We start from the raw sequence: 27,199 nt of genomic DNA on the forward strand, positions 1-27,199 counted from the left end.
TGGTTAAAAGCACAATTCTTATGAGACTTATTTATGGACACTGAAGGAACCACACTTTCTTTTCTTATGCTATGCACATTACAGAGGTAGCAGTCAGAGGTTACAACCAATAACACCTCCCCACAAATAAATCTGTTCCAGGACCAGTCCCATAGATTGTGCATCACCACCATGATACTCTTAAACTGCATACTTTTTTGAAATATCCTTCAATGGATAAAGTGCTAGGAAATGTTCTAGTATCAATTTCAGTGCCTTTCTTATTCAGAAATACTAAAGACAGTCTTCAGTTTTAGATTTCATTTTCAGTTATTTAGTACTCTGAACATTGTGTGGAAATGAACTTTTCCTCATGTACTCAGGCCTCCTTTGTCCCACTGAAATTTCCAGGAAGTTAAAAACAGCCACTCAGGATTTGGATGCCAAACTGGGCCTTGTTGAAACATGTCCGGAGATACCGGAAGGGTAAGGAGCAAGCATGTTGGCAGTAGCTGAAGGACTGAAAATCACAGTCACTGAGGTGGATATGGTGCTACTACGACTTTGGCCTTCTGTAATTTGATTGTCCTGATTAATTTTCGAAAAAAACGGGGTGGGGGATAGGTGAACAGGAGGTCGCTTGACCATTGGGACATTGAGGTGACAGTTGCCTCGGCCTTGGGATGTAATATCTGGTGAAGTACCTGTTCACTTGATGGTAGATTGGGGACTCAGCTAGGTTCACCAGGGGAAGATGGAGATGTATGGTGATTAGGCAAAATAGATCTTTCTCCATTCCCCCTCTTCAATGGTCTGCCTGTTGAGCCACTCCACCTGGATATTCAATGATCCCTTGATGTGTTCTGCCATGATTGATTACAATGTGTTGGTTTAGTATCCATGGTCTGAATTGTAGTAGGACCAGATAAATCACCCAAAGTGTATTAGGACATAGGCTAACAGCTTAAGGTGTTCACAGTCTATAGTGGCTGAAATACAGATGAGGTGCTATTTAATCTTCAGGCCATCAACCATAATAAAGATGGTCACTAGAATGAGGTTTAATTTTGCTAAATGATTGCAGAGGGGGCCCTGATAGCAGCCAATTCAATAAAAGTTTATGCATCAAGGGCTTCTTGCCCTAGGGTACCCTTTCTGAGTAAACATTTATCTAAACCTTCCAGCCCACACAACAAGAAACAAGCCAGGCCAAGAACACAAAAGAGGCCCAAGGACACAGGCAAGCCTCTCAGAAGGAATGGCAACAGAATCTGGATCTCTCAAATTCCAGCCCAGCACTCCAACCACTACACCCAACTGGCTCTAGTTAGAAAGCGTCATACAGGAATGACTCCAGAGACAGGATTAACACAACTGAGCAAGAACTCTCTCCAAGCTGTGGCAATTGTAATGCTGTAGAATCTGTTGTCATGTTTAGTCCAAGGATACCAAATTCTGGAGGAGCTCCAGACCAGGTTTTTCTCATATCTGTGCAAGCTGGTTGAAAGACTCCCAGGGAAGGCCTGTGCTAGGCCTTGTGTTCTTTTCTTTGTTTCTACTGAATAAAGTTAGTCTGTGCTGACTAAAGTAGATTGAGAACCCTCAGACAGTGGGGTAGGAATTGTTGTGTGACCAATGTATGTCTGGCGGGGCGGGGGGGCACCACTGAAGACTCACATTCTCTGACAGAGTTGCTGGCATCTGATGAACCAGGCAGACGACTGCTGCATGCGGAGGAAGGGGGAGGTTGCTGCCAGGAGATGGGGGGATCTGGAGCGACATCTTGGGATCTCTGGGGCTCCTCCTCCAGGAGGCTGGACCACCTTCCTTTTTGCTGTTTATGCAGACAGAGATGAACTTGGGAAATCTGGTGTGGGGAGGTGGTGGAAGATAGCTCCGGCGCAGTTTCTCTGGTCCCGCAGGCCATCACTCCACTTGGGGGGGGTCACCCCAGACCCGGAGAATGGCTCTTGAGGTCCAGCCTACGTTCTCCTCGCATCTTTGTGATGCAGTGATATGTTCAAATGGCACTGCCACAAGTCCATGGGCATTTGTTGCTTCCATAGCCTCCAATGGGCCTTCTGGCCTCTCACATGGTTTCCAACAGGCATTCCTGTCACTCATTGAAGAACTGCCCCCCCCCGCCTCTCTGGGACCTGGTGGCTGATCCCAAGTGCTGAAGGCTGCAAGTGCGACCCTTGCCGAGTCCTGCCACATTTCTGATCCCTCTTTTCAGGGAGGGGGAACATGTTTCTTGTGGCAGCAGGGGGGGAGATTTGCAGGTGGGCAGAGCTGCAGCCACTGGCCTAGCCTTCATCGGAAATAGGAGTTGAATGGGCAAGAGGGTGCATGGCCTATCTGCACCTTCAGTGTTACCTCTGCCCCCCTGGGCAGGGATGCCTGCTCCCTGACGGGGAGGAGTGTTGTTGGGCAGTGGGGATTGCGGCCTCCCCACTGGCTGTGCCACTGCTCACCCCTTGCACACCTGTCAGGGGAGTGGTGCAGCCATTGGTTGGTGTGGGCGGGGTTGTCAGGGGAACAGCAGGAAGGAACTCTTGGCAGTGGCCTCACCTCACCAAGCTCGGGCACTGGTGTGGCACTCCTGCAAAAGTCCATAGGAAGTGGTGGAGTGGCGCCACTTTTACGTCAACGCATGGTCGCGGGCCCTGGGCCAGACCTTAGGATTGGACTGTTCCACAGCCTGTCAGCTTTTCTTTTTAAAAATTTCTTGCAGGGTTTCTTCCTACACTGCTGTCCAAATTGGAAAAGTGGAACAATCAGCTAAGCAGAAAATGATTCATCATTCCACTTGGTTAGCACAAGAGTCTGGATTTTAAAACTTGTAAAATACAGCTGCAGGCAAATTCCAAAAAGTTAAGACAGATTCGGAACAGCCTCATGAAATAAGGCACTTTAAAAAATAGGTTTGTATCAGGAACATTTGCACATGAACCTATTTGTAGACCTTATAGCAGCTTTGGCTGACTTGTGGATCTTAAATCCATCCACAAAAAGTTTCTATAATTGAAAATGCATTCACACCTAGAAAGAACATGATGTTCCACTGTACAGTTATGGATTTGATTGTCAGAGAGCATAATGATTTCCATTCCTCCTTAAAGTTAGCTTTATGTTGTCTCTGTTCTTATAGATGTGATGTTTTCCAGCTTGTTATCCTGAGACATGGATTAACTTAGTGTCTCCCCTGCCCCCAAATTCAACTGAAGTTGCAGCAATGATCAGAATCCCAGAAGGATGTTCCTCATCTTTAAGTAAAGGTATCACAGATATCCCTCCATAATAGCATTAACTATTTTTAAAAAATGCTTTATACTAGTACTCAGATCTGAGCTTTCCTGAAAATTTTCCTGCATTGAAGTCTCCAATATGTTGAATATTCAAATCTAATAAAACTTAAGAGATATGAGTAGGGGAATTACTTGTCTTTATTCCACCTTGTCAGTTAAAACTTTAATAGTCATAAGCTTTTTCTCCCTCTTATTTTTGCATCCCATACAATGGAAAGTATTGGCTTAGCCACTGAGGATCCACTTTATTTCTACTTCTTCACATTCCAATCTTCTCCAGAATGTTTGCACCTAGTAACGCAACAGGTTAAGTATATAGACATTAGCACCTCACTTTCTGAAAAGCAACTTCCAGAAACAGGCAATTCATCTATTTGCAATGCATTTTCCTTCTATGGGAACTACACAAGCAAAATTGAATTATTTGCTAACAGGTGTAAATTGCAATACATGTAGTAACTTTAAAGCTACCATGCCAACTTGATTGTTGGGTGCACATATTTCTCTCATCACACTGATAATTCTGAAGTCAGAACGGGGCCAAACAAAAGAAGCCAGCAAGGATACAAGATCTGCCCTACCCTCAAGCTTCAACTGTTTAATGTAGTTCCAACACCTTTAATGTAACAGTTAGTTCTTTCAAAGTAGCATTTGAGAGGGGGGGGAAACATGATTAATTTATGTTTCTCATTTGCCTCTGTGTGTGTGTGTCCTGACACAGCCCTTTCTGCCAAAGGAGAGATATTTGTTCATATCCCTTTCAACTGCTGAAACTACAAAGCCTAAAGCAAACAATCTAAACAGAAAGAAGGTGAAACAACAGATTAAAAAATTGTTTAATAGTCAAACTTGTTAAAAATAATCCTGGCACTAGACAAGGAACAAGTTTTACAGAAATGCTCTTTTACTAGGAAAAAAAATTGAATTTCTGGAGGCTAAGGGATGTGGAGTCTATCAGCACAACCATCCTTGTCAAAAGGAATAAAGGATGGTGCAGATCTGTGGTACTATATCTGTATCACAGCCTTACATAACGTAATTTTGCAATTAAGAAAAAGAGCATGTTTATATATATCAGAGGAATGTGACTCTTTTCCTCATACTCATCTATATTTAGTAATAACTGGAGAGCAGAGCAAGTCATTCCCCTCAAATCGTGTCAGCAGCTCTCAGATTAAATAACAAACATTAACAAACTGCTTTGTCAGTGTGTGAACCAATCGTAGCTGAATATAGCATAGTGTCCATTTTTCCTCCATACTGAAGAATCTCCAGTATGCTGTTTCGTAAAGTCTGGTTTATCCGTTACATTACGAAGATAAAGATCTGTGTATCTATTAGGGGTGTGCGATTCAGGATTTTGATTCGGGAAAAATACACAAATCGGACCCAATTTGCAAAGATTCGGGATTTCCGAATTGGCCCCAGCATGCCAGGCCCATTTCGGAAATCCCAAATCAAAGCTTCCCGAAGCGATTTGTATCGCTTCGGATCAAGGAGTTCAAATGCCCCTTTCCATGCACCACACCGCTGCTCCCTGAATTCCCCCCTCTCCCTGGCATCGAGTGAAGAGGAAGCTGCGGGGGCAGGGAAACTTCAATATGCTCTGAATCTTTATGGAGCATATTGAAGCGGGGCAATAAGCAATTTGCTGCTTGCCGCTTCGGAAATTGCTTATTTCTGCCTCTTTTTCCCGTTTCATAAATTACAAAGTGGGAAAACCAAATCTTTTTTTGCTGCACACCCCTAGTATCTATTCTTATGCTGTAATGTGAAAGTCACATTATTTATCTTCTGTTTACCTTCTCCCATTGCATGTACACTTGAAAGTCACACTAGAGAGTTGCTTATATGTTACTATAGTAACTGATTATATAATCAAAACAATCATCTTTGCATTTAAATATATATTCACCAAATGCCATCCAAAACAAAGAGCAGTCCCCCTTCCCTGGCTGCCCCATGGGTATGGAACAGTCTTCTTGCAGATGTGTGGGGGGTCCTACTTTCCTGGCTCTCCAATGAAGCTGTAAGAAAGAGTTAATCCACAGACTTTTGGGGACAGTGTGAGTATGAGCAAAGGGGGAATATCAAGCTAGTGGGGGTACAAGGTGTCCTTAGACTGGTTTGCATGTTTATTGTTTTATCAACTACCTTAGTTCCTGAGATGTTCAATAGAAAGGCTGGCATATAAATATTTCAAATAAAAATATTTTGTTTGCTACCCACATCCTTCCAATGGTGGCTGAAGAACCCTTTGCTCATTTGGCTTAACTATCTCTTCCACATCTACTAGGATTTAAAGCAAGACTTGGTGCAAAGGTGCACTTTGGGGAAAAAAAGAAAATATGCCTTTTATTGAAGAAATCTGTGGTTTTAAAAAATATCATAAATGCTTAACTAGAGCAGGACAGTTTTCCCACAGATTTTCCCCCTTTTTGAATGCTGTCATGTTGTGTTCTTCAAGCAACACTCAATCTTTTAAAATGAACAAACATCTACCATTTGCAGAGGAAAATCAACATTTGTAGATGTCATTTGAAACAATTTTAACTGGCCCAGCACTCCACTTCACCCCATAGTTCAACTCACTGGTAGGATATGGCCAACTGATATTCAACACTGTGTATTTATGTGAGCTCAGGTCAACAAGATACTGTAACAAAACATTTTTACTGATCTAAAATCTCTTCAAAGTTATTTTTCTAAATCTGAAACTCTGATTCAAGTATAAACAGCGTAAAAAGTAACCCCAATCCAAGTCTACATTCTCGGTATTTCTTGCAAGGTAACTTTACTTGGCACCCTAATGTTATGTAGAAACGTGTCCTTTGACAACACACAGGTGTTAATTACTTCATAAGAACCTGGCCATGAAATTTATGTTGAGGGCTGGCTCCTTATGTTTAAGTATCTGCCCTGCCAACAAAGAAGAACAGAGTACCACTTTTCATTCCTGTGGTACATATTTTCTTATAATTGCCAGCAACAAAAATGCTTAAAGCTAGCAGTGTTTCCATGGGCAGAAGGATTTCCACTTGTAGAATGCAGTTTTCTCTCCCCCCTCCACTACTGCTACAGCCCAAAATACCCCCAAAATTGGAACCAGGGAGACGGGAAAACCACACTCCTTGGCCAGAAATCCTCCCACCTGCAGAAATGCTCTATGGCTGCAAGCCACAGCCTCCCACCCCAATACTGAAGAGAATACAAGAGTAAATTATGTTAAGAAGCACCAACTCCTGTCAACCTAGGCAATACTTATACATGCAAACCAAGACTTTCTGTTTTTTCTCAGTAACACCAGATTCCAGACTCTTTACATTATTAGGGATGAACAGAATTCAACAACAACTTGGGAAAGATCGCTGTTCTGCAATACAGCCAGACGGGCAGCTGGTTATTTCCGGCATCTATTCAGATGGGGAGCCAGTCTCAGGCATCAAGACTTTTTAGGAATGATAATTACTCACATCAAGCCTACAGAAATCATAACAAGTTCAGCAAGTTTTTCTACACAAACCTGAGCATGCTTGAAGCAGCCACATAAAGGGATATCCCATAGGTAGATAAAATCCTACATCTGGAAGCATGTTACCAATTATACTGATCATTTCTGCCACAGTTCACTTTCATTAGACACTATCATTCAGTTGGTCAGAAAATAATCTTGCCTAACAGCCCTACTGCATTCTTAATTAACTTCCTCAAGGAGACAGTAAGTACTCATTTTCTCTTAATTTATGTGAAATTATGTAAGAAAGATATCCTCTTAAGGAGCAGCTGTTTCCAGAAAATTGATTTTAGTAGTATTTAAAATGCATTTTTCTACTGCTCTGTGAACTTCTACTTTCACAGATGTTTTCAGTCCCACTACCAGAAAGTGAATTGTATTGCATTATAATCTGCACTAAAATAAGAACAGGAAGATAATGTAACTAGAGATACACGAACTTTGTCAGGTTCCCAAGCTTTACCTAGTACAACATGACACTACATAATTTTTGCCATACAAATAAATCCATTTGTAAGCCATCTGCTTACATAGCATGCAACCCTATGTAGAGTTCTTCCAATCTAAACCCACTGATTTCAGTAGACTTAAACTAAAGTAAATCTGCATAAGATTGTACTGTTACACAGCTATTTCTTTTGCAAAGAAAAAAATAAGGGGAAGAGGATAGGGGCGACTTAAGAAATTCAGTTGACAATTTTGCAAGATTTGTTTTTGGTACCAACATGCAGTACTGCCATCTATCCCTTTTGAGAAGAGTTCAAAATGCTACGATTGTCAATTGTCTCAGTTTTCTTCTTTCTTTAAAGCCCAAGTGACTTCTGAACAATTTGCTTGGCTATTTTGTAGAACTGCTCTCTGTCTTCCCGCCACATTTTAGAGGCATCCACATTGGCTCCACTCTCATCATTTGGTTCTGAAATGGAAAATAAATAAAGGTTAAATCAGGCAAATCTCATACCTTCAAGCGATGTCTACATCAGTACAAAAATAACTAAAATTCTTGTGGCACCAAATTTATTGTTGCATAATACTCATATACACACACATACTTAAATGTATGCACACAGAAGACGTCTGGTGGGGGTGGGGGGTGGGAGAAAAAGAGATATTACAAAATGCACAAATGAACAGCACTGTACTACTGTACTAGAAAAGGCTGGTAAACTGTTACTGCTATCATGATTTTTCTAGCCAAGAGATCTGCAAATAAATTTGTTCCATACCTGCCAGCATGCTGACCACTGACAAGAGGATCTTCTCTACGCTCTGTACAGGGCTCCATCGTTCTGCACTGCTTTCATAGCCCATGGGATCATCCCCAGGTGCATGAAGAATAGAGATGCAAACTCTGCCATCTGGATAAACTGAAATGTGGAGCACACACTTTTACATGTGAAGTATCAGGTTCTTTTCTCCCTGCCTGTACACACGGGAATGAAAGGCAGCTTCCTGCATGCACGTGGATTAAGTCCCTCTGGTTGTTCAAACTTCTAAAAGGTAGAGAACTTAGGAAGCGACAAGCTTTAAAACCATTGGCAAAAAGAGGCAGCAACACAAATGTGGAGATCAAGTAACAGTAATCACTAAAACGTGCAAAAGGTATCAGGCTGCGAGAGAGGCTACCTTCAAGAAAACTGTTAATGAACATGATAATGATGGAGAAAAATGAGTCCAGAGATCTGGGCCACAACAAGCTGTTTTAACAAACTACAGACTGAAATAGTTTCAGGAAAAATAAACTTCAAATATAAAATTATGTTTTAGACCCAGTATGAGCAGTGCAGTGCTCAGCTCACAGAACAAACTCTCATTTCTCTCACTTCCTCTTTCTCACTGCGACCTGCAGAGCTCCTCAAAATAACAGATTTCTGAAAGCAACATGTGGAGGAGGGGCAAGGAGCAAAATGGGAGTCTGCAGTGGAAATAGGGGACTTAGCAAAAATTGCCCCCTCCTTGGCACTGCCGAAGAGCCTTCTGGCATCAGAAAATATAGTCAGGATATCCTTGACAGTTCTAGGAATAAAGCATCATTCACAAATGAATCCCAAATAGAATGGTACAATTCAAACAAGGGCCTCTTTGTAAATACTCCCCCTCCCCCTAGGCAGTAAAAGAAGATTTATCTTTCCTGAAGACATTAATTATGGAAAAATATATGGTTCTGAGTAAGGAGATACCTATTGTTCCTATAGAAGCAAGACTCTCTGAATTTCAGAGTAAAGATCACTAAATGTACACAGTTTTTGAGACTGCATGAATATCACAAAACTACAATATTAGTCTGTAATATGGAGTCTATAACAAAGCATGGACTCCATTCATGTGTTTGGAAAGTTGGGGCAGAAGGAAGTCAAGGAAGGAACCACTGGAAACGGGACAATAAAAGACCATGAATCAGTTTCAACTAGATGATGACTCTGTGAATTTCACTGAATTCCTCCTCCTCACTAGAGCCCTGCATCTGGTAACTTTTTGTCTATCAGTTTCCTGAGACCCCTGACAGTGCCTGTTTGAGGGCTACAGACAGCTGAAGTGAGAAGGGGAAGATGGGGAAAGAACGGCTATTGCGACTGCCTTCTGCTTGTGCAATGATCAGATCCTACCTAATATTTTTGAAGACTGTTATTAGTTTCTTGTTTCATATTCCCCAAAAAAGGGCTTTATAAGCAAAAGTGCAACACATATTTGTGTGTCTTGTTTTGAGACGATTTCATCAACCATACTTTTTAAAGTAAATCTTCTGTGCACCTTTTCATTATGCATCAGGGCATGGTATCTCCGCCCTCTTTTGAGTCTTCGAACAGGGTAGAGTGCTAGACTAGGTTTGAAGCCCCATTCTGCCATGGCAGCTTGTTGGGTGACCCTGGGCCAATCACACACTCTCAGTTTAACTTACCTCACAGGGTTGTTGTGTTATGAAAGAGAGGAGAACAATGTAAGCTGCTTAGCTCTCCCTTGGGAAGAAAGGCAGAATATAAAATGAAGTAAATAAAATTCCCCTGAGTACTATTTTATCTTCTGTCCAGCTACCCTCCACCCAAATACAGCACTTTTAAATGGGTCACTGAAAGCTGCCAGGCATATTTTCCAATTTTCTCTTTAGCTAAAATCTGTGCTAGTTAATATAGCACATATATAGCACATGTTAAGAGCTATATATAGGCAGTTGCATTTACACTTTCTTCACAGCCTTAGGGTAGGGATTGGTTGCTAATGTAGCTAAGGGAAATAAAGGCAACATTCTGATGGATCTGTATTATTCCTCTGAAGGAGGAAGGTAAATAGAGCAAAGAGAATGGAATCTTGAAAAATCACAAAGCAAACCAGCTTACATGCTTCAGAATGGGTCAAGAAAGAAGATTACTATTATACTATTCCTGGATAGTATTCTTTCCTTCTCAAGTTGCTACTTCAATGTACCCCTCAGCCTATAATGCTCCTAAAGGAAAAGAAACTTTCACATCCATAACACAGATTCAGATTTTAACAACTTTCAAAGACAATGAACATAATTCAGATGCTATTTTAACCAGAATAGTGCAAAGTGAGAACACAAGAAGGCAGATGAAAAATGGAGCTGCTGGCAAATTAACTGATGTATCCAGATGGAACAATATCAGAAGCAAAAGGAAGCAGCACCAGTTACATATTTTAACAGGATTTCAATCAAGATATCTGCAATCTTAAATCAGAATTAAGTGTTCCAAAACTTGCTGCAAAGGACATGTGAAGCCAGAGCACCTTCTAGAACTGATGAAACTGGGGAGAGGTCCAGTTACAGAATTGTAGAGAAAATATTAGCAAATGTTATTTTCTTTGTTTCTTGAAACAGCAGAAAAGAGTAACTCCATGCAAAATGGCCACAAAAAGGGTTAAAACAGTCAAGACTGTGGAAGAGACATCACTGGATCTCTAGCATGTTTCTGCTTTACTGGAAGGACTGGGACTACAATGTGGGGGTTAACTCTTCCCCCTACACTCTTCCATTGTAGGTGAAGCACACAGGTTATCCTATGGCCCCAACATATTTCCTCCAATGCAGTAAACATTAGGTTGAGGTGGGTGGTTATTTGAAGCCAGGAAAGTGACACAATGGGGAAGAATCCCCCCTCTCCCAACACACATACTATGGCTCCAATTTAAATCACGGCTTCTTCCCATATTGTTATTTACAAAGTGGAAATGTGCTAGATTTTCCAAAGTCTTGTCCAGTTTGATCCAAAACATGCATTATAGTATAAAACTATTAGGAATGTTTGTAATCAGGGGTCATTTCAAAGAAAAAGAGCTGGAGGAACTCATTAGCATAAGCCACACCCCCTGGCATCACCTATCCTGGCTGTTTTGGACCCAATCCTGGCTGTTCAGGGCTGAAATTGGGCCCAAAATGGCAAAAAGGGGCTGAAAATGGATGAAAAGGGGCCCAAAATGGTCAGGATTGGGCCACTGCTGAGTGGAAGAGTGATCCACCACCCATCAAAGGCCCGATCCAGGCTGTTTCAGCCCCAATCCATGCTGAAACGAGCCCAAAATGGCCGAGAGTCAAGTGGGCAGGGCCACCTGACATGTGACCTCTTTGGGGAACTGCCGGAACTGCATTCCTGCGCGTTCCCCCCCGAAATGAGCCCTGTTTGTAATAATATTTAGAGATGGGTCTAGACAATTGCTACTAGTTAAAACATTCAAACAAGTGTACAAAGAGTCCCTTAATCTAGTAAGTAGACAATGGGATTCTTCATCCACATAATCAACATGAGAAAAAAAAAAAAACCAGTGTTTTCTATTTGAACTTACTGTTTGGGTGAAACATCTCACACGTGAACCTCATCTTTGGAGGACTTAAAGGATAGTCAAGAGGAAAACTCAGAATAGCAGGGAAAACACCATACTCAAAGCAGGTGTCTTCTGGACCCCTATAAACAAAATGAAAAATTAAAGAGTTTAAAAAGAGAGCCAACATATGAAGTTACTAAAAATGAATAATGGAAATTGTACGGGCCTGCAAAAGACTGCCATTAAATGCACTTTAAGAAAGTCTACATTGCCTAATAAAGTGCAGTTTTGGATATATGCAATTATGACACAGCATTAGTCTTAAACTTCTATGAATAAGACTAACCTGAACAACTAAGTTGTTTGGGGTATTAATCTCTCTTTCATAGCCAATGAGAGGGTCAGAATAAGCAGGATCTCCTAGCTATAATACGATGGGTTGTATCCTATGAACTACAAGCATAAGGTATTAGTGGCAGAACTCTCCTTCCTTCCCTTTCCCCAACAGCCTCCTAAAACCCTTGAAAAAGCAATGATGGTCAAGATAATCTCATGGACAAGAGGCACTGGAGGCTCTGCAATAAGAAGAGGGAGTTGAGTGAAATCATGCCCACCTCTTTCCTTCTACATTTCGTTAAGTTTTAAGCGTTTGGGGCAGTCAAAGCAGACTCACCCCCCTCCTACTTTCTTCTACATTTTTATCCAAGGGAAGGCACCACAGAGCACTCTAAAAAGGGCAATGTCACTTATAAATAAAATGCCTAGCTGAGGAATTGTCAGCAAAATGTCTCCACTGGTTTACACAGTGGTGCGATTCCTAGCAATGTCTGTGACACCATGTTCTGCCACTGCCCAACAAAGGCCAGGCATTCTTTTCATACAGCATGAGCCTCTGCCATTTTCTTCTCCCACTTACTGGGAAGAAACTTGTTTACTTACCTCAGATGCATCATTACTGACCAACCATTCATTTTCATTGGCCTGATCTAGTACAACACTTGGGGAAACTAGACATCTCAGTAACAAGCTACACGTACTGTTAGTCACAGATGCAACTACAGACCTCATTTTGCATGTACAGTCAATTCCTATAGTCAACAATGACACCCAGAAACCAAAGCTGAAGGAGGAAAGGTCAACGGTCCACCAAGCACAACATATTCTACCACTGTGGCTATAACCACTATTTTTCCCACTGAAGTTACTTTATTCTTCCTGTATATACTGTAATTGCTGTTCAATTCTCCAATGCACTTAGGGTCATAATTGACCTGAGAAGAGTACCAAAGCTAACTCTGTCTTAATCTTAACCACTTCCCAAAAATCAGATGCAATTTGTAACCTGTTTTGCATTTACACCATCTAATCTAATTAAATCTGCTATACATTACAGGCTCCCAGCTACACACTGGGAGCTTTTCCCACCATGTCCTGCAACATCACCCCTCCACCCTCTCCCCCCATTCTGAATAACCAGCCTGAGGGGTGGTCAAAAACTTGCTCACTTCTCTAACTTTCTGGTCTGTTTAACACAAAAATAGCAAAAATACGCTACAACAATAATGCAAATGGAGGCTTAAGACTGTATTCTTGTATGGGATAGTTCATAGTGAAGTTTGTCTTCATGTTCCTTGTGATACACTACCCTTTACAAGCTGGTTTAAAGTATGGTCAGCCTAACTGGTTCCACATCTATCTGAAGAGGTAAAATCTACCCCCTTCCTATGCCAAGTTGCCTACTCATTTTGGGAAACTGACTAAACAAAAACCCATTCATAATGAAGTTAAGTTTTATGCCCTGGCTGACCTAAAACCTGGCGCTAAGACACCTGCATTCTACTATTTTTAATGCCAGTTACATTTGTATCAGTTAGCATTTTTAAAATTTTAATGATGTGTAAATTCTTTTTTAAAAACAACTACTGGCATGGCTTTCCTCATCTCCATATTATCATGTAACAGAGGAGTCATGTGATGAAAATTAGTAGCCTGTTCACATGGATGACCCAGTCAGTACTATTTTGTCCCTACATTTATAATCCAGTTTCCATCTCACACTTCTCCCTTCACTCCCGAACAATTCCAGTCAACCAAGTAAATACTAGATTTACTTTGTTCAGTGCTAGTAGCTTCGTCTAACATAAGCAGCTGCTACTCATGCCAATATAGGTATTAAAGCAGTTATATCCATGTATATTGAAAAAATTCAATCTCGTTTTTAGAAGGAAATCTCAAGAATGAAGAGTTAATGTGCTTGCATCCATCTAAAAAAAACCTGAAGAGTGAGCGAGAAAGGGAAAAATTAAAGCCTGCACTTTAAATTACTAGGAAGGTCACAACACTGCTTAATTACAAGGGTGTGTTTGCTCAATTATACTCTACCTTCAAGGCATGTTCCAGATTTTATTGCCTGCACGTCAAGAGATCTAGCCGGCAGGTGCTGATTTCTTAGCTTTGAAGATGTCATTACACAATATGGACAGAGGTGTTAAGGACTGCCATTGAAAAGGAACTATATAAACCCAAGTTTATGAGAGTGCTTCACTAATCGCCCTACAGGAGCATGCACTAGCTAGAATTTAACATATTATAAAAGCAATTGCACTCCTTGGGGTATACAATTAGGATGTATGGGCTGGCCAGGATTATTAACTGGCTTGAACTAAAGCACGGCAAGTTTGTATACAACAGTGTGTGAATGAGAACACACACACACCATACACACACACCTTTGAAAACTTTAACCACAATTTCTACAAACTAAATTATAAACAGGCAAAACTTTGAACTATGTGTACCCAGCTTTTTTTTTAAAGTTGTGCTGGTCCACTAAGGGGCCAGCTGTTTCTGGGCACTGCTGGAGAAACAACAGAAGTGAGCCAAAAAGAACAATAATGTAGGTCTGAAATTCAGAACTACTAAACTAAATCTCCCTCTAAATCTCCAGATATCTGTAAACAATGTTACTCTAAACTGCAATCAGTGAAAAAGTGCTCAGTGTTATGGTTAAATATAAAAAATGTAAATACAATCAAATAAGATATAAATACCATCAATCCAATCATTAGAAAATACCCTGCAATGAAAATACTATCTACCAATTTTTCAATATTTCTGATAGTCAAATGCAGGAATGCAACTTCAGAACTAGATTACATTAGAGAGAGCTCTAATCTGGTCAGCAACTTCTTAGAGAAAGGCTACCCACTTAGGGTGGTCCACAGTGCCAAAATGAGGGCAGCCAATGTAGACAGAAGGGATCTCTTAAAGGTGAGGCAGAAACATGAGGGAGGTAGAATCCATTGGTCACTTAATTATACATCTTTAGCCCCTAAAATAAGTAACATCATCAGGCAGCATTGGCATCTAGTAGAGCATCTTCCCGGGTGTGAGCAAATACCGCTAGTGGGTTTTAAGAGAACACACAGGGACATTCTAGTTCATGCTGACATGCAAAGGAGTGGGAGAGCAGACGATGCCCCATATGGGCACTACAGCTGTGGGCATTGCAGCGTGCGTGCCTTCTCGAAGACAGGGAACAGTGTCACTATACAACAAGCCTAGCTGGGTAATCCAGTTGAAAGCATTCTCCACGTACAATACATATGGAGTTGTGCATTTAATTGAATGCCTGTGCAAAAAGATCTATATAGGCCTGGGCTGTTAGAATAAGAATCCAGGAGCATCAGTCGAAAATCAGAAGGAAGGTGTTAGAGGCACCTTTAACATCTCACTTCGTTCAGTGTAATAGGAATGAAAGAGACCTCCGTTTTGTTGTACCAGAAGTGGTTGGAGACAAGGAAGGACGTATTTCTCAAAGGTTGCTTCTCCAACGGGAGTCACATTGGATTTCTGAATTGGGTTCGAGATCACCCACAGGTTTAAATTTAGACTGGGACTTACCCTGTTTTATGTAAGTTCCAGGTGTGTGTGGAGGTGTATATACCTTTAATTTGGGAGAGTATGGTCAGTTGGAGTGCTATATTTGGCAGGGAGGCTCTCAGTGCTTTACAGAGATTCCATCCGTCAGGAGAAAAAGAGGCACATCCGCTTTGTAAATCAGAATAACGATTGAATAAGTGAGTATTTACTGCACATTTTATTTTATTGAACAGGTGTATAACAATGTTGTTGGTACCAGTTCTAATTATGTCTGGCTTACAGATATTTGCCCTTGAGAAAGCCTTTGGTGCGAAACAATCATGGCTAGCAGGTTGTTGGGCGGAGCTTGTCCTGTTGGCGATCCTCTTCCACACACAAGATTTCTACACAGATTGAAGTTCAGATTCAGTGCAATTGTTCCTTTCCTCATCTACCATACTGAGTGTGGTCGTTGTGGGAGCCTCGGGAGTTCTCTAGACCTTGAATACACTGTTTCTGGATGTGGACTGAGTGTTTTTTCTACCTGTTACTGTTTACATTGATTAGAAAATTATCTGTGGATGTATATAAGTGTAGTGCTACTATGTTTATATGGATGTGATTTATGAATTGGATGTATACAATTTATTAATTACTGACTGTTACTATTTGTGAGCTATTGACTGTTTGTTATGTTTTGCACTTTGGCATTGTATTAATACAATGACTCTTGTTTCTCATTGTTAATTGCTTATTGGGAGACCTTTTTGTTTTTGGTTACCTCATATCTCCCTAGCGGGCTTCCTTGTTGTTGGGGCAAAACAACAAGCCAAGCCATCAGCACTGCAAAGTGTTTCTTCTGTGAGTATGTATGCTTTCTGTTGGGCAGGAAGGTTGGGGAGTCACTTAGCTTTGTGCAGGGCTTGTCTTCTCCTATACACAAACAACAGTTCATAGATGGCAACGTGAGATGCAAGTTATTTGTGATGCAATTTAGAGCAAATTAAATAATTTAGTGTTCACAATTTCAGCACATCTCTAGTTGCAAGCTCTGTTTAACAACTCTGCTATGCCATTCAAGCTCTATTTAATGACTCTACTATGCCACTCAGGTTATTTCGCTTCTACACAAAATCAATCTGCACTTCTCTTTTTTCCCCAGCCTCACTTGTGTGAATATTGCTTCCTAGTTGCCCTCTCGCTATGGGGAGAGATGTCATCCTCCTCTTTAAAGACTCATTTCAGCAAAAGCCTCACTTACACTTCTATTATTACCCAATTGCCTTCTTCATGCACTTCTACTCTACAATTCTCTTAAATCCCACTTTCTCTTCCCATCCTATTTCATATTCTTAACCCGATATAAAGCTTCTAAAAAGTTTGGACAGGATATAGTATTAGATTTATATCTCACCTTTTCCCAAAGAGAGCTTAGAGGTAACAGGGAACTGTCCATAACCTGCTAATCTGAAAGTCTTTGCCAAGGTAACCTAGTGAACTTCATGGCTGACCAAGGACTTGGTCATTAACTTTCAAATCCAGCAGACTATTTCTAATTGTTTTCTTATTTCCATATTATATTTTGCAAGATGTTAGAGCTAAGCATAACATTGCATTGGTAGGAGAGCTAAGAAGAGGCTTAAATGAAGGGGGAAATTAAGTGAAAAAAGGTATCATTTAGTACTAGAAACAAAATGCATTATGAAGTTTAGGCATCAGTGTGACATCTCATTAAGTACTATACCATGGCTTTAATTTGGCTCCAGTATCATGCAAGGACCCCAAAACATTTTACAAAGTCTTTGGAGCTCGTACTAGAGCAAGAGTCAGGTTTAGGTAGCAATTCAGTAGGTATTCCCAAACAAAGTTCTAATAAATGCTATATTTAGAGTTCTGACATTTATGCATTAGCCTTCTTTTTATTACAACCAATAGTTTGCCTGCTCAGAACTGATGCCTTTTGCCTAGAAGCAAGAATTAAATCATGTGGAATTTCATTACATGTTTATGTACTTTCACTTAGTTTGGGATTAATGGCGGGACTGTATTTTGAATCTTAACTTTTTCCTCAGTGTTTTACTCAACCTTTTAAGAGTGATAATTCACAGAGAGAGACATTCATAATGGAACACTAGCTGCTCAGTCATTCCCCTGTACACAGGTTATCCACTGATCTGTGAACAAACTATTGCACCATTATTTTGAAGAATAGAAATAAGGAAACTGTACCAACTGACAGAAAGCATTAAACTTTCTCTTTTGTTTTTGCTAATCCAAAAACTTTTGACATAGCTCCAGGGATGGAATAGTATTCCTACAAACCAGCTTTGCTGAAAGATTTTAAAATTTTAGGTCCCGAAAGTACTCATGTATAGGGATTTGCTAAAACTATCTAGCTTCAGCTTACATGTCATAGAGTTAGTAATGTAATATTCCAACCCAACATTAAGTAGGAAAGTGATTTTTGCCAGCGAGGCTGAAAGAAATAAAATTGTCATAAAATCTGGACATATGTATGCCTATTAGGGCCGACACATAATTTGGAACCCAGTGGTCTTTTCTTGAAATTAATATTCATATTAGCTTTTGCAAACAACTGAATATATGCTGCTGAGAATATCTACTTGGAATAGTTAGCCTTTGATCCAGGAAAAATCATCATCATATTAGCTCACTGCCATTAAGCAAAAACAGCTACTCACATCTGAGACAACAGGTTAGATTTATAGTGCAATCCTAGAGTTACTCCCATCTAAGCCCATTGATTTCAATGGGCTTAGACTGGAGTAGCACTGCTTAGGATTGCACTGTTTGTCTTCTTTGGAGGTGAAAGTAACAATGTCACCTCTAAGAAAGTCATCAAGAGGTAACTGTCACAGAAGAGTGCTTCAGTCACCTCTCAGGCATCCTCCCCAAGTGGGAAAGCAGCAGCCCCTCCCTGCCCGGCAGAAGACAAAGTGGCAAGACTAGAGTGAAAACATTCATTTATATAATGCTGTAGGGTATAACAGATACAACTGTTTTTTAAATTACATTACCTTTTATCCAATGCTTAAATAACACTTTCAAAAATAGGAATCATTCAGGCAGTTTTTCAAGACAGTAAGGGTCAACCGATCATGTTCTGAGTATGTACCAAAAGCAGCTATGACCTGCTATCCTGAAAGTTTCAAACCGCGCAAATGCAAAGGCAGCACATAAACCTGAAATACATCTCCTTAAATCTCATAACTAAAATTGAAGATTGTAAAGAATGGATATTATGAACAGGAGGAATTCATAGTACAAGAGCATTTTTTTAACTGTATACTATTTAATGCTGTTGTAACCCACCCTGACCCCACTTGCAGGAAGGGAGGGCTAAATATCAAACTAAATAAATAAATAAACAAATAAATGTGTGACTTTCATTTTAATGAGTCAAAATGAACTGAATTGTTTTGCCCCTACAATTTCTAAGAAACCATTATAAGTTCATTTGAGTCAATTACTTTTTCCATTTAGATTGAAACTGAGTAAATGCTTATGTAGTTTAAAAGTTCAAAGCACTCCTCCAGTTCTCAGTACATAAGTATTCTCTCTTATCAACTAAACAAAAACAGATCAGACTACACTGTCCAAAACCACTTGAACACAACATATAAGAGTGAAGAATAACTTGTACATTTCAGAAGTTAGAAGTTGTTTTGTTTCTTTGCATGTAAAGGCAAAAATATTTTGCCAGAATATGCAAGTGTAATTTTACATGTATCTTAAAACTTAAGTAAAAGCACAGGTAACGTCAAATTCCATCAGCAATGTACAATTACAGAAAATAGAAGGGTAGAAAAGCTTTATGTGAGCAACTGCTGAAAGAACAAACACTTATGGGAGGTCAGTTAATTCTTTAATAATTGTTTTAAGCACATGTGAACCGTTTCTTCTGTTTTCAAGAAAGCAGCTGCAACCCACCCTCATCCTCAATCTCATCAATGCACAAAGAGGGGGAATTCCAAAATGAAGTAAACATACAGATTAAAAAAAGTAATATACCTAAACTAAAATATAATTACTTCTCTAGACAGCTTTTTGAATTACTGGCTTAAATTTGTTCTTGTTATTTTTAAAAGCAGCCTTTAGGCTAACCAAGTTCTAACAATGAATATTTTGGTATAATTTTAGTGGGCTAAATTGTTCTGGTAACAAATACCGTACAATTTCAAACACCATCATTTTTGAAGTTCACAATCTAGTGTACTTCAACAAGGGGAAAATGTTTAGCCTAATATATCACTTTAAATGAATATTTGCAATCTAGTATTCAATCTAGTATGAGGATGCATTTACTACTCTATGGATAGCTTTTGCTTTCAGCAGGTATCTAATGCAGCAATCATATTCATTCATTCGCACTCTGAGACATCATCAAAAGCATACATCTACTTTAGGAACTATGCACAGACATTACTAAGGGAAGTTCTGCACATGAAACATGTATTTTATGAAAATGAGAAAATTAGACGAAGATGAACACAACACAACAATCCTGAACATTAATGTGAAATGAAATCAATGCCACTTATTCCAAGTAACTCATCTTTGCTCCTAAATAGCATAAGCTGGTTGGAAATGTTTCATGTTACAATGCTCAAATAATTTTTATACAACTCAAGAAACATGAGGCTTAATGCTTCTTCATGCCCATGAAGAAGCAGCACTTCTCAGTGTTTTAGTAATCAAATTTCTTCTTGTTTTTATCACCTCTGCCGTACATAAACTCCATGCATCATCATTTACATCTAAACAGAACAATATTTTCAGAAGTGTTTAAAATATGATTGTGAAGTTCATCTTAAGCTTCCAAACCAAGTCTTTATTACTACATGTTTTTAATGCAAGTAGAACAATTTGTAGTTGTAAAGAGGAAATGATCAAGAACGAGTGGTTTATAAAGGAAAGACATTCCCATTTTCAGAGTCACCAATTATATCTAAACTACAATGGCAAGGGAAACAATGTGCAAATAAACCTGTCCTTAGAAAGAAGAGCTTAAATTGCATTTCCCATGAATGTTACGAAGACAGGATTCAGTATTTAATCCAACAGTCAGTTGCCCAGAGACTTTTAAAACCTTTGATGCAGTTTGCTGTTTCTTGCTTTATTACTTTAGTAGTCTACTCTTGATGCTAGCAGGACACTGGGCACAAAAACTCAATTCAAAGAATTCTCTATTATAGCTAATAGTGCACATAATCAGAACTTGAACTGAACTTTTAAGTGACCATGCTGTTTCAGGATGGTGGTTTCTAACTAGAAATAAAGCTTACCAAACAATTGTTTTCTCGGGCCACAATTCCCTCAGCAGTTCTACAAAGCAGATGCCGAATGACTTAGAACAAGGGTGGTCCCCAAGATTTTTGAGCCTGGGGGCACTTTGGAATTCTAACACTGGATGATTGGTGCAACCACAAAATGGCTACCACAAGCAGCAGAGCCAACCACAAAATCTCAGGGAGTAAGGTCATGCATGATTCTTATAGTAACTCTCAATATTTCAGGCAGAAACTGTTTTCTTTTTAAAATGAACACATTGTTTAATGCTTTCTTGCATAAACACAGCTTTTAAACAGAAGTTAAAAGTGGTTTTGTTTCTTGCATAAACACAGTCATACAGTAAAGATCCCTGTGTGGTGGCAGCTGCTGCTGAAGCAACGTCTTAAAAAATCTGCACAGCCAATCAGAAGCCCTGCTTGGCAAAAGCCCCACCCACTTTCTAACAACTCTTTGCAGATGCCATGGAAGGTGTCCACAAGTGCCATGACGCCCTTGAACACCAACACAGACAGTACTCTCTACACGTGCTATAGTGGACTTTGGGGTTGTCATGAGCATTTATGACATGCTTCATGAAAACCACTTGTGCTTCTAGGTAGCAGAATTCCTGTTTGGAGACACCTGCAGTTACAGTACACAGCTTGAAGCCATTCTGGACTTCGCTACATGTTGGTAAACAGTACTTCACTAGTCAGTTTTACACCTTTCCAAAAATAAATGATCACTGTGAGACAAGGTTAATATTGGGCAAATTCCAAGTATAAACAAGGCATTTTCTCCCTCCCTCTTCTGCCAAGGTATGGCTTTGGGGAAGGCTGATTATAAATGAAGGACAAAAAAGGACAAAAGCTTGCAAAATATTTGCATCAAGCCACTGCCTTCATTTCACAGAAAGTAAGCTCTAAGTGTTTCTTTATGTCCAAGAACTGCATGCAACTGAGCAAGAGCAGCAGTTTTTTCATGTTATTTACTCAATCATTTGTATAAAATATAAGGTTGCCACTCCAGGCCATGTCTGGCAACCAGTGGGAGATTTGTGGGCAGGCGCATGGGGGGGGGGGCACTGTGCCATCTGCACTACAACCACAGAGTTTCCAGAGATTCCTAGAAGCACCAAATGTCAGTTCTGGGTTTTCCCCAGAAGTGACATCACACCACAGATGCAGTGGACATTTTAAAACATTTTTTCTCCCACTGCTGCTTCAAGCAGGCAATGAAGGCTGCTGGCAAGAACCCTAACAGAAGGTTTTTTCAAAAGAAGTCAAAGTTATTTACAAAACAAGTTGTTATAAAAATTGTATGATTCCTTTAAAGTGGCATAGTAAGTATATCTCAAAGTCACTGGAGATAGAATAAAAGTCTTATGAGTAAAAAATATTTTATGCACTTCCTGAAGCCAACCAGTTCAGCAACCAGCAGACCTCACTAAGGACAGAATTCTAGAGGAAACTAAGCTCTTAATAGGCAGCACACAAATCTTCTAAAAAAAAAGATTAACAGGGTATTAGCGAACTTGTTTCATACACAATTATGTTATTCTTCTGCAACGTTTATTAGCATATATCCATCTAACTTTAGTATATTATTTAAATACACTACACAACAGCTGATTAACTTACATTATCAAAGCTTCCCATTCAAAGAAATTCTCTTCATTCATCGGTCCTGTTAAAACATGGAAATGTATGATTTCATTTAAATGGCTTTTGCACTTCAAACATAGCTATGAAAGAATAAATAAGATTCCTTACCAGCTACTATTCCCTCTGGTGGATTCAAGGTCAACTCTAAAATTAAGAATAAATATTTTTAGCACAAGACATTCACAATTTACAGGAGAGTCTACACAGCCATGGTAATTTGTTTTGCTGAAAACCACACATTTTCCATTTGAATGAGCGCCTTTTAACATCTTACATCACTACTTGGCTCTGTTTCTGGTTATCATATAATGTATGGTTTTTAAAAAAGGAACTGGAAGGAGGATATTTAGGGGATACATTTGTCCATCCACTGCTTCCAGATCTGTAAAACAATGTGCTATATGAACATATTTAGTGGCACGTTGCAAAAAGAAAAAAAGAAACTGGTTTTTATTGTACCAGGTTGTGAAGGCAAATGATCCATCAACATCCATAGCTAGACAGATATATCTCTTACTAATTTGATTTTGCTTGAGCTGAAATAATTGAATGAAGCTGGGAATCTTCCTCCAGTTCCTCCAGTCTATGTCCATTGAAATCAATGAGCTTAGACTGGAGAAACTCTGCTAAGATTGCACTGATAGTATGTTTATCTTTTACCTTGTGGTATAAAACTGATTAAAAGATGCCATTTTTAATTAGCTCTGGTGATAACAGTCAAGTCTGAAAAAAGGAATTGAACTTCAAAAGAATCATCCCTTTTATTGATGTGATTTTCTCTAGCCATGTCATGTTGAGTTTTTCTTGTATTTAGGCACAAGAGCTTTTATGGGATATGTTTTTCCAGATTTTTTTTTTACAGAACAAAGGCAAACAGTCTTGACATTAATTGTAAGAGTTTCTGATCTGGCAGTATCATAACGGCCATACTTTTCCCAGCGAGGTTGGCAGGGGAGGGAAGGAGAGAGAGCTGAAAATGGGATGGGGGTAGGGATAAAGGTAGTTTGGCTGGTGGGTGAGAAGGATAGAAGGAAGCAGATGCTATGTGGAGAGGCTATGGGGGTTTTCAAGGGAGGGAAAGAGAAAATAGTGCGGGAGGGAAAAATAAGATGCTCCTGGAAGTCCCTGCAGGTCCCCTGCTTGTAATTCTCTAATAACTTCACCAGCATTGGGATTTCTTTCTTAGAACACATTATAATAACGGCTAGATCATCTGTGAAAAGATGGACAGTGTAAGTCTGGGTATCAATATGTAGCACTTTTTTAACAAGGTAATTCATGATGTGTTTAAAAGAGGAGGTCCTCCTATGGCAAACAGAAGGGGGGCATCCCTATTTTTTTCTTCTGTAGTTGCATAAAAGGTGAATTCAAAACTTTATCCTGGACAAGAGCCTACAGCATCTAAAAGTATGGCCACATATGGAGAAATTCATGCCCCTTTTCACTCCCAGGGTTATTTTTAACACTAATGATTGTCAGCCTAACAGGAAGGAATATTTTAGATCATGAGCTGTATGGATCTCTAAAGCAGAGTTCAGATAATGCTAGCTTTAATTGGGAAAAAACTCTGTTCATTACTGCAAATATAAATATATAAAAATTTGACATTATGCAATTTGAATTGAGAAACATTATGTGCATAAGCCTAACTGTGGCAAGGAGAAAAAAGCAAACAGTTTTAGTAAGAACAATAATCCTCCGCTTAGCAGATGAGAATTACTTGCTTTCTTTTTTCTTTACAGTATCTATTAACAAGTGTCTACCTTGACTCATTTCTAGATCTTTAGTTGTTTGCTAAAAAAAAAAAACTCATGAAGACAGGACGACAGAAAGATGAGAGAAAGAAAAGTTATTGCTCTCCCTAGTGGAGACGATGCAAATAGCAGCAGCAAATAATTTAATGGACTACATCTTGTTACCATGTCTTGATCTATAGAAGAGTACACAGCTAAGTTGGTACAGCCCATGTTTTGCATGAATGAAGTCCTACCACTCCAGTTAAATGTTCCCAGACCATAACAAGTTGCTACCATTCACTTTATATAGTACTGAGTAAGATGGACCAATGGTCTTGACTCAGTATAAAGCAGATATATATGCACTCTTTACATTTGCCCGCATACTGAGCACACACTTTATTAACAGTGTTTGTTTCAAATTAAGTTCACAAACCTTGGTAGGAGCATCTGCTTAACAGCATTAAATGACAATTTTACTATCTGTGGATATTTTAAAATATAATTCTATTATTTTACTATTAGATTATCTATGGAGGTTTCTAACTAATATTATCTGCACTGTGATGTAATTTAATTTCTGCACTGAGTGAATAACTAGGAAAATCTAATAAGCCATTGTGCTTTATGGACTAGAACTGGGACACATTTCAAATTCAGCAGCACAACCATACCAAGAATCTGAACTAAAGCATGCCTATGGTCATAGACATGTCCAGTTTAGGCTTGATGCTTGGCTCTTCTCAAATGCTGCCTGCTTCTAACACCATCCACCTTATCACTTCAAGCTGTCTCACATGCTGATAGCAGAACATTAAAAAACTGTATACAGTGAAAAAAACTAATTTGTATACTTTAGTGAATATCCTTCAGAAGGCCTCATAGCAGAAATCCTCATAGGGGAGGTGTTAGTGTACACCCTTCACTAGAATCAAGTGGTAAAGCTTTTCTGGCACTGTACCACTTCAGACTGGAGATGGGGCATTATATACTACACTATTCCCTCATACAATAAAACATGCACATAAAAATATACAAGTAAAGGAGAAAGCTAGATTGAACCCAAGATGCTAAGTTTTTTAAAAATAAACCTCTATAATAAAAAGCACAATAGACCAGTTTCATAAAAAATCCTTAATAAAAACTAGTATTTTATACGTTCTGCAGAATGACACTAGAGAGGGTGCCTTCCTGATCTCATCAGATAAACTGTTCCACCAGTTGGGAGCCATGGAGAGTGCTTGTGTACTAGCAGCCACAAACCTTACCAGTTTGCAGGGTCCTACCTCAAAAGGCCTCATTGTAATGAGTGAAACTGCCATAACTGAGCATATAGGGGGAGACGGTCCTGCATACAGGAGGATCCCAAGCCATGGAGGACTGTGTAGGTGATAACTGAATATGGAAACTAATCAATAGCCAGTGAAGTCACTTTTTGCAGAGAAATTACTGCAAAACAGGTGTAATATGCTCACTTCATCTAGGCCCTGACAATAAAGTTAAGAGCTTTCTGTACCAACTTTCTTTAAAGACAGTTCCATCAATAGCATGTTATGATAGTCTTGCCTCCAAGTTACTGTGATATGGAACCACATTACCAGAGCAGATGGTAACCTCCATACTAAAAGGAGATGGAAGAAAGCATTTTTTACGTTTGAATTAATTTTCATCTCTAGCAGGCCAAGTAAGAGCCCCAACCTCTCTCTATATATATTCAATTTTTAGTCCGCCCTCCCTGCTCAGGGTGGAGTACAACATTTCCATGAACAATAAAATATTACATTTAAACATTATATAAATAGGCATTAAAACATATCATACAATAAAAACATACTCCTTAAAACATCCCTATCAAATACCAGCATCAAAATACCCTCCAGACCTTGAGTGCCTGCCCTACCCCACAGAAGTGTTGCAAGAATAAAATGCGGGGGAAAGGGAGGTCAACGTGCTACGCTATTCTTCTAGAAGAACAAAACAAAGTAAGTGGCATACAGGCCTTCTCTTATTGCTACTAAGACCAGTAAGGATCCTGATTTTTAAGATCTGGACTTCTTCTAGACTGAAGCTGCCTTCAGGATTTCTCATTTATAGCACCGAGCAAGTGCGTCCGCTTGCATGCGCACAACTGAAAAGACCGGGCCTTCTCGTCAAGAGAACAAGCCCTGTCCGAATCAGTCGGCCGTATCGTCTCTTCCCTCACATACGGGAAGGCGTCCAAACGCCAACTCCACCTCAGGCCCCCGAGTTAGAGGACGGCGAGGACGGCCAAGACAAGGCGACTTCTTTCCCGCGGCAACAGCCCACGCTGCCTAGAAGAGACGAACGAGACCGGCAAGCCAAGCTGGCAGCAGCTGAGCTCAGCACCCGCGACAGAACGGAGACCCCGCCAAGAACTTCGGTCGCCGTCGGATTCATCACCATGCGCAACTGCCCTCCCCGGTGGCGCCACTCACGTTTGTACTCCGCCATGAGCCGCTTGAGCGCCGTGCCCGCCATGGCTCAACCGCCTCGCCGGAGAGTCCAGTCGCAGGTTCGGTTGTCGCGACCGCCACACACCTCCAGCAGTCGCTTCCGTTTCGGGCGCTACCATAGAGGAGAAAACCCATACTGGCCTTGCCGCTCTTGCTGTCTCTGCAACCATAGAGAGGTTTGCACGCAGCCGCCGTCGAAGCCGCGCCCGAGACTGGCTCGAAGCTGCCACGTGCGCCCCTGCCTGACCTCGGCCATTGGAGCAACCGCGACAGGCTCAGCAAGCCTCATGTTTTGGTGCCGGCGCCTCGCGCAACCCTATGAAGGTCTGCTCAGAAGTAAGATTTTATTTATCGTGTCCATCTGCTAGGAAAGAGCCTGTAGGATTGCAGCTAAATAAAGTATATGGGAACTCTTCCACACTGTAAGAGCGCTTCCTTCGATGTTGAAAGAGTTTTGAGGAAAGCGGAGTCTAGCAGTACTTTGAGAAAAACATTGTATTCCAACATAAGCTTGCGTAGGCTAGAGCCTGCGGCTTCAGACGCTTTTGACATCGAGAACTGACAAATTCTTGATCAACGTAGAAAAGGAAGACGG

At 40.1% G+C, this 27,199-nt stretch overlaps 1 protein-coding gene across 1 annotated transcript; it reads right to left on the bottom strand.

Moving 5' to 3' along the window:
• Positions 1-3,407: 3,407 nt before the first annotated feature.
• UBE2G2 (ubiquitin conjugating enzyme E2 G2) lies at positions 3,408-26,707 on the bottom strand. Its single transcript, XM_054983649.1, has 6 exons — positions 26,587-26,707; positions 22,503-22,538; positions 22,371-22,416; positions 11,599-11,717; positions 8,028-8,168; positions 3,408-7,717 (listed from the first exon to the last, which is right to left on the bottom strand). The coding sequence occupies exons 1-6, from the start codon at positions 26,627-26,629 to the stop codon at positions 7,605-7,607; spliced, it is 498 nt and encodes a 165-aa protein (XP_054839624.1). The 5' UTR covers positions 26,630-26,707; the 3' UTR covers positions 3,408-7,604.
• Between the last annotated feature and the right edge of the window lie 492 nt (positions 26,708-27,199).

This window comes from Eublepharis macularius, chromosome 6 (genome assembly GCF_028583425.1).
Source record: "Eublepharis macularius isolate TG4126 chromosome 6, MPM_Emac_v1.0, whole genome shotgun sequence".
NCBI lineage: Eukaryota > Metazoa > Chordata > Lepidosauria > Squamata > Eublepharidae > Eublepharis > Eublepharis macularius.

What these genes read in the sequence shown, in the direction of transcription:
- UBE2G2 (XM_054983649.1), bottom strand. Translation starts at nt 26,629, where the DNA reads ATGGCGGGCACGGCGCTCAAGCGGCTCATGGCGGAGTACAAAC. An exon ending in ACCAGAGGGAATAGTAGCTG is followed by an intron (nt 22,417 to 22,502) that starts GTAAGGAATCTT and finishes ATGTTTTAACAG; the next exon opens with GACCGATGAATGAAGAGAAT. An exon ending in AGTGGTCAGCATGCTGGCAG is followed by an intron (nt 7,718 to 8,027) that starts GTATGGAACAAA and finishes TTTCCATTTCAG; the next exon opens with AACCAAATGATGAGAGTGGA.